The 7,952-nt window shown below is 49.4% G+C and overlaps 4 protein-coding genes across 4 annotated transcripts; 1 reads left to right on the forward strand and 3 right to left on the reverse strand.

Annotated features, from left to right (window-relative positions):
- Window positions 1-431: 431 nt before the first annotated feature.
- On the reverse strand, window positions 432-2,443 carry A1O5_12649 (uncharacterized protein; the record flags this gene model as incomplete). Its single annotated transcript, XM_007753218.1, has 5 exons — window positions 432-665; window positions 768-1,709; window positions 1,792-2,083; window positions 2,174-2,244; window positions 2,321-2,443. 5 exons carry the CDS (start codon window positions 2,441-2,443, stop codon window positions 432-434), a joined length of 1,662 nt encoding a protein of 553 aa, XP_007751408.1.
- A 596-nt stretch (window positions 2,444-3,039) lies between these two features.
- A1O5_12650 (uncharacterized protein) lies at window positions 3,040-4,556 on the reverse strand (the record flags this gene model as incomplete). The annotated part of the gene is made up of 2 exons (XM_007753219.1): window positions 3,040-3,188; window positions 3,257-4,556. 2 exons carry the CDS (start codon window positions 4,554-4,556, stop codon window positions 3,040-3,042), a joined length of 1,449 nt encoding a protein of 482 aa, XP_007751409.1.
- A 349-nt stretch (window positions 4,557-4,905) lies between these two features.
- A1O5_12651 (uncharacterized protein) lies at window positions 4,906-5,622 on the forward strand (the record flags this gene model as incomplete). Its single annotated transcript, XM_007753220.1, has 1 exon — window positions 4,906-5,622. One exon carries the CDS (start codon window positions 4,906-4,908, stop codon window positions 5,620-5,622), a length of 717 nt encoding a protein of 238 aa, XP_007751410.1.
- Window positions 5,623-5,692: 70 nt separating this feature from the next.
- On the reverse strand, window positions 5,693-7,729 carry A1O5_12652 (uncharacterized protein; the record flags this gene model as incomplete). The annotated part of the gene is made up of 6 exons (XM_007753221.1): window positions 5,693-5,833; window positions 5,958-6,294; window positions 6,354-6,823; window positions 6,885-7,076; window positions 7,196-7,461; window positions 7,536-7,729. Coding segments are annotated over 6 exons (1,600 nt in total), but the record flags the coding sequence as incomplete, so codon positions are not given.
- Window positions 7,730-7,952: the final 223 nt, after the last annotated feature.

Raw genomic sequence — 7,952 nt, forward strand, 5'->3', positions numbered from 1 at the left:
TCCTTGTAAGTGTAGAACTGAGTAAGGGAGAGTGCAAGGTATGAGAATATCAACAGTATAGTTCAGTAGATAACATGAGTTGGCTACAAAGGAGAGTAAGCTCATCTATCTGGGGGAAAGTGAGGATGAATATACAATGCTAGTGCATTATGCGCACCGTGCGAACTGTGCGAACTGTGCCACAGGGCCGACAGAGAAACAGAGCCAACAGAGCGTATAATGTGTCCCTCCGCCTTGTTCTTTTGTGAATCCTTCCACTTGTCCAATGAGTGCGTTGAGTCGCACCACTGCAACACGTGCCTGGTCTCCTCCAAGGCTGTGTCTAGCAAGACTATACAACTTCCCTTCCGATTCATCCTATTACTGGACATTCATTCCACTTCCAAGACTGTCAGTGCTGGTGCTGTGCTCGACCTTTCTCCTTTCTTGTCTTAATACTGCTTCGAAGCATAATACTTATACTTAGCCGCCAACCTGACGCGCCAAGCCCTCCCCCAGAACAAAAACGGGACGCAAGAGAAGGATATAACCGCGCTGAGGCATCCGAGGAGGACAAACATGTTGTAGATGCCCATGCCTTCCATCCAAGGCGCGATCGAGAAAACCAGGATGGTGGTGATGATATTGCGCACGAAGACGACGCTGGTCAGAGCGTCGCCTAGGATCTGAACCATATTATATCACATTAGTGGTTAGATCGATATTAGGTAAATAGACAAGCGAATATATGGCTCTAGTCCGGGGGTCAGAGTGAGAATCGGACTTACATATTGATAACAATCCTGACAATATGTGAGGACGATATCACCGGCGCCGCCCAAACCGAAGCCCACAAATCCCGCCCCGACGGCGTTGATGGGCCATGGCATACCCTTGGCGAGTGTGAGGCCGTACATGAAAATTCCGGCTGTTTGGACTAAAGAAGGGAAGATGAACATCCACAATCTGGTTTCGGGCTCGTAGATGCCCTGTCGACGTTTGGCGATCTGGACAATCGCCCAGTCCACGAAGGGGCCGCCGTAGAGAGATCCTAGGAGAACTCCAGCCATGGGCGCCATGTTGAGATTGCCAACCCCGATGGTCCCCATGTTATAGGGCGGGTAAGGGTAGAGGGTTGTCTGGACGATGGTGACGATGGAGAGCATGGCCATGTCGAATCCGTAGACAATGGCCGCGAGGGCCACGGCAGGAAATTGCAAAAGGATCGCAAAGGGGTAGTAGGCGTGTTTCCACAATCCGCGGTCTTGGGTGCTGGGGATTTTGTCGCTGGTCCAGAGCGAAAGGCGTGTAAGGTAAGAATTCATTGGGATCGAGGTGTCGATCGGGACGGGTCTTTTGGGCTGATTTGGAGAGTAGTCATATTGTTCACCCTCGCCATCACCTTTAGTCTGCTGTACCTGGCTGTTGCCGAGGTTGACTGGGTCTTTCGAGATACTGCTTATCTTGGTGATGACAGTTTCATTGCTGGTCTCTTCCGGATTATGGCCCAGCATGGTTGGGGGGGTATATTTCGTTTCTTCAAAGAAGAGGACCATGGCGACGATGAGAACGCTCGTAATGATGGTACAAATCCAAAAAATCCAGCGCCAGTTGTGAGATGCGGCGATGTAGCCCGCGGCCACAGGACTGAGGTAGACTCCAGCGTTGACCGAGATGAGGAAACATCCATTCATGGTTCCTCGCTGGTGGACGAAGAAGAGATCCGATATCTAGCAGTAACACTCTGGATTTTAGCACGGACGCTGTAAAATGGTCAAATGGTGAATCGTGATCCGATATAAAATTTCATACCGTGACTTGGAACAAGGCCTCGTTGAGCGCCCCGGCAATCCCACAAAGCGTACTATATGCGAGATATTCCTCCCCGGTGTAAAATACAGCTTGCCAGATGGCAATTCCCAACAGGAAGAGCGCAGTGAGGAGATACATGGGTCGTCGCCCATACCGAAGGGCGATCGGAACGAGGAAGACGCAACCAACAGCCAATGTTGCCGTGTTGGCCGCATATCCATTGTTCAAGGTGGCATAGCTGATTCCGAGCTCGCCATAGAAGATTTGCCATAGAGGTTGACTGGCACATAGACTGGGAAGTGAAACCGACCATGTGTCAATATTCTGTACAATATCCCGGGGTCATGCATGCGCGCATGGAATGGAACGTTCGACAACTCACATGGCAAACACCATGAGTCCGTACAAGCAGAGTAGAACCATATGGAGGCTCTTCCGCCAGGGACTCCAATTCTGCTCTGGGATGTTAGAAAACGACACAAAAAAACAGCTGTTGAAGAACTCCATGAAACAGAATAACATGACTGACCAATGGCTGGTTTGGATCCGCATTGGGCTGTGGAGCAAGAACGATGTGTGCACCAGCTAAATCCTCGATTCGCTGAGTACCTGGAGGTAAGGCTTCAGCAGTAGTAGTAGTAGTAGTGGCCATGTTTGTGTTCGTGTTTTCATCTCTTGCTGCTAGCAAGGAGGGGGAGGATCAAGTCTCAAAAAGCGAGAAAAGAGAGGGTCGAAGACAAGGCAGAGTAGACGAAAGTGATGATCTGGGAGATAGAGAAATAGAGAGATCTCGTTCTTCTCTTCTTCTTCATGTACTTCTTTTACAATTTTCGAGTCCATCTTTGTGGGTTCCAGGCCCGTGTTCGAATCCTGGAATCTCCAAGTCGGCGCTGGGGACTTGCAAATAAGGTTTGATGTCAAAGTCTGGTCAGCCCCTTTCGGAAAATCCGAGCATTCGCTTGATATGATTGGCCGCGAATGCTGGTCATGGTGGAGGTGGAGAGATGAGACTTCTTTGACTAGTCGCCTCGGCTGGTGTACAGTAGATAAGAATAGTGCTTGGATCCCATACCTCTGGCCATGGCTACGCTATGTACTCGGCGTTTCGGGCCATCGATGAGGAGGTCGCGAGATGACGGGCAGGGTACTCCGTCCATCAATTAGGGGAACGGGAGACATATGTAGAATAGACTAGAAAGAAGGATGGCAATATTCGTTCTACTGATACCCTTTCCTGGCCTTGCTCAGTTATAATTTTGAGGTTGGTCTGCCACCAAAAGGCTTTGGAGACGATGTGAAGGCATCTAACGTCTGAGTATTGACGAACCCGGGATGTGCCTGATCGAGGCTGGTAATCCCCAGTAACTGCATCGCAATCGCCAATTCTTCTTTCAATACTGTCCAGGAGATCAACTGTCAGTCTCGAGCCTTGAATCCCAATGTCGCTAGTGATGTAGAAACTTACTTTGCCATGCACGAACCATCCCCTCCTCCCCGTACGCAAGAGCATATAGAAAGGGACGGCCAATACAAACCACACTGGCCCCGAGACAAATTGCTTTCAACACATCTGACCCTCGTCGTAAGCCGCCATCGATTACGACTTCCATCCGTCTCAAGACCTCAGGACAAGTCCTTTGGATCTCCAACAGCACCAATATAGCAGGCGGCGCCGTGTCCAAGGCTCTACCTCCGTGGTTGGAAATGTAGATTCCTGCACATCCAATCTCCAAGGCCCGTTTGGCGTCTTCTGCTCGTTGAATTCCCTTGACGAGGACAGGGAGACCAGTGCGTTTCATGATCCACTCGATGTCATTCCAGTTGAGGTCGGGATCAATGACCGTGTTGACCGGTGGAGGGGCTGACTGCCGCTGTCGACTATCCGCTATGTCTTGATCTCGACTGACGCTGTCGCTGTCGACTTCATATCGGCGTCGTTGGACTGTCTCCCTCTTGCTGATGACCGGTAGATCCACCGTTACGATGATTGCTCGGGCGGCGAGTCTGCAGACTTCATCCAATATTTGCTCCGTCTCTGCTCGGTCGCGGTGAACATAGAGTTGGAAGAAGAACGGGTGGCCAGGTTTCAGGGCGTCGACAACTTCCGATACCGAGAAGGAGCTCATCGATGGAATGATGGGTGGGACACCACATGTTTGAGAGGCTTTGGCGATAGCCATCTCGCCGCTGGGATGGGTCAGCCGGACTGACGAGGTGGGAGCGTTCAAGATCGGACAGGCAAGTTTATGGCCGAGGAATGAAGTGCTGATGTCCACTCGTCCGACGCCTTTCAACACCCTTGGACGAAACATGATATGCCGGTAATATTCTCTGTTGGTCTGGTCCGTGATTCCGTCGTCAGTCGCACCTGAGATGTAATTCCAAGCCTTGTCGGTCAAGGCTCTCTCTGCCACGTGTTCGAATTGCAATAGATTCATGACGGAATGGAGCTTTGGCAGGTCAACAAACTGCCTATCATGCGGCGACGAAGCGATAATGGTACCGCCCTGAACATCTGCATCCTCGATATCTCCTATTCTTTTTTCCTCTCCTAAGTGTCGTAGCACCAATCCAGGGCTGTGAATCTCGTTGTAGACCTTGCTCCCATCCTTTCCGAGATGGCTCTTGATGACCTCTTCTCCACCAGGATGTTTGGACCCAAAGCCAGAGAAGTCCCACACAACGCCATTGAGCACCATCCATGCATCGTTGTCATTGATATGTTTACCCAATTCGAATGAGGAAACCTTGGCTGGCCGTGACATTTCTGGTTGGCAGACTATCGCATCTTCCGTTGGGCAGTATGGTTGTAATAGATCTTCTATTGTCCTTCATGTATCCGACGTTGTGATTGATCGAGCAAGTCTTTTCCATATATCGCGAATTCCCGAGAAGGTTTAACTATCATTAGTTGGTAAAGGCAACTTGATTGGCTCGGAGTTTCCGAGATTGATCGAATTCGACCCCGGGTCGACGTTCAATCGCCTTCACGTATCGACATCTAACGGGATATTCTGAGCATGTGCTTCATACACGTATAGACAGATGTACATAGATATATGAGAAACGTTTCCAAAAACATCTCCAAAGTATAGTAGTGTGCAACACCTCAAAATGATCTCCTATGCCCTCCGACTCGTTCCCATCAATCATTCCAGTCCCGATCTCTTCACCCTCTCCTGCACTAGCGGTCGAGACATCGTCGGCAAACCGCTCATCTCCGACGGCTCTGTTCCTGCCTTCCGGTTCGAATCTGCCGTCTCGAAAGTCTCTCTCCCGTCGGCTCGTTTCCGCCGTGCACGGGTCACTATCACCTGGCCATCCGCCGCACACCCCATAGAATGGGATCAAGCAGGACTGCTCCTGCTTCGACCGCACCGAGATCTACCAGAACCGACGGCGTCAAACGCAGGAGATCAGTCGAACACGCCGTCGTTCGTGAAGATTGGACTGGAGCTTGTCCATGGCAAGCTTACCTGCGCTGTCTCTTCGTTCGAAAACGGAGGTCGTGCGGAATGGAGTCTCTGGCCGCTTTCAAAGACGTTTGGAAATACTCACGCGGCAACGTTTGAAATTATGAAACATGGACCGTTGTTGGTTTGTTTCTTAGTCGAAGAGGAGGGAGAAGTGGTTCGGAAATCCCTCATGCGGACGGTATCTTGGTGTTTCGACGACGTCGGAGTCGATGAGCCAGATATATGGGTGGGATTCTATGTCTCGCGACCTGATTTGAGGAATGAGTCGGCCGAGGCGTTGGAGGCAAAGTTCAATGATTTCGAGGTTGAGACGCCGGAAGGGATTATCAGTATAGAAGATTCTCTTCCATTGTAATATTATCAATGGTGGTTTGATCTCCATTATCGAAGCACCACTAACAGGGTCAGATTCAGTCCTAATGGTCTCATAAAAACGTTTGGCCAAAAATGTCAGCCATGTCGAATCCGGGATGCTGTAAGGTCATATACAATGAATTACTCTCTTCAGGAAATTCAAGTGCATCATCCACGATAGATCCAGAGAAATTTTCGTCGAAAGAGAAATTCTATGATGTGTAATATATCAATTAGCCCACCGCGTAACGAATGAATATTGGAGGCTAACAATATCATGACAATACAGAGGAGGGATTCTGAACACAGCATTACAAGGAAGAGGGGTCGACCTACCTGCTCATTCGCGTTTTCATTCACATCGGCGCCTGCAATCTCCTGCCCTCCGGGGCTCGGTCGGGGGAGAATTCTGGTCGACAACCCGACTGCGGGAGGGTAGATTTCCTCTTCGCGATTTCCAACGCGCTCATTGACAAATTGCTTCGCGACTGCAGCAAATTCTGCCACGGTCAAACCTCGAATAGCTCCCTGGGAAGCCAGATCGAGTCTCGCGAAATGCGCCGCCACGATGTCGAGATACGAAATGTTCGTCCGGGTTTCGTGATGAGAGGGGTTCTGGACCACAAAGTCGAACAGAATGAACATGGCGACAAGTGGCATACAGCCGATATTCCTAGATGGGATACAATTGTTAGCATCATGGACGGGAATTCTCCGAGAGATAAGCAGTACCAAACTGGAGAGTATGGCTCCAGGGCGCAGAACTGCATTAGCTCAACAATGGAACGAGCCGCCAGCATGAGATCCCGCTTTGCTTCGGACCGGCGTTGCGAGCCTTTGTCGTGTGTAACATGGATCGTTAGACGTGAAAGGCAGATTCTCAGGTTGTAGTAAGCCAGATGACTCCGTAGAGCGAGCTCTTTCATGACAGGGTGTCTCATTCGATGTTGGCGGATTGGCACTTCTGGACGGAATATTTCTGGGACTGACTGTCTCCACGCATTCAAGTCATGATTTATACAAGCAAGGTATGAGAGGTAGTCGTCTTCCGTGTTCAATGTCGCGGTGATGGAAAATAGTGTATCATAGGTCCGAGAGAGGATGCGCGAGAACCACGCCCAGCAGTGTAGCCAATCGAATCCTTCCAGCAAGGAATGTTGAGCACTGGGCAAGGGGCAACCGATGTCGCCGTCTGATATAAACTGTAACATGGACAGTATTCGTCAAGATTCCGCGCAAAGTTGGAGGGTGAGGCAAACATACCGATGCCAAGGTAGAATTGAAGGCGTATTCTTTTTCTATGCAGTACACGACCCAGAAGGTCCTTCGACCCTCAATGTCGGATTCCAGATCGAGAGTTTTCTTGTGAAGACCTAATGTGATGACTGCCCTTGCAGCCTCTGTGACGCACAAAGTTTCCAGCTGCAGACTCGAATAGTTGAGGGCAAAGATTGCCTGAAAGATTGAGCCCGGACTCATTCCATCGTATGCAAGAGACATACCATTGCGGTCAATGCCTATAGTTCATCATCAGCAATCTCGACTGAGTTCACAAGATCTCGAAATATAGTCACCTGAGCCTTCAACAAGGAAGGTTTCGAAATCAAAACATCGGCAAAATAACTAAATGATATTTGAAAATATCGCCACGCCAGTCCCTTTCCGGAATTGAACGAGCCACCCTCATGATAGAGGCATCCCAGACTCAAGATAGCATAGTAGAGTGCTAACCAGGGCTTGTGGAGAGGATCCAGGGAGTTGTCCTGAAGCGAGAAAGCCTTCTGTTCAAAGTGATCCTGATCCAAAAATGGGTAAATGGGGCTTATCTGTTCAAAGTAGGCTTGTAGAATGTTAGCCAAGTCATAACAGTATAGAATGTCCGAAAACTCCCAAGGGATAGATATCAAATCCTACATCTAACGTATTGCATCTGTAGTTCAAGAGACGGTTCTTGGAGGTCGTTAACCGGTTCGTCTGATTGAATAGCAGCCTGAAGGCGTCTTTGCCCATCTGCTTCGAGCGTATTGATCAAGTGCTTTAGCTTCTCATGTCCGAGTTTCTCGCACAAAGCACTGATAGCGTGTTCGGAGAAAAAGGCAATGCTTGAACTGGCAACTGTTTCAGATAGTAGATATGTTCTTAGTCACGGAAACCTTGGGGGTAACGATCTAGATCGTTTCATTTTGAACTGACCATGTTCATTGGTACCCTTGATAGATAAGTAGAAATTAGCATGCCAGAACTTGGATTTACAAGAGTTATCAGGGGAGTTTTTGTGTTTCTTGAAGTCCTTACCACGTATATGGATTGCTCGTTTTGGCGAAGTCCACA

The sequence above is a fragment of the Cladophialophora psammophila genome, assembly GCF_000585535.1.
Source record: "Cladophialophora psammophila CBS 110553 chromosome Unknown aczJe-supercont1.35, whole genome shotgun sequence".
NCBI lineage: Eukaryota > Fungi > Ascomycota > Eurotiomycetes > Chaetothyriales > Herpotrichiellaceae > Cladophialophora > Cladophialophora psammophila.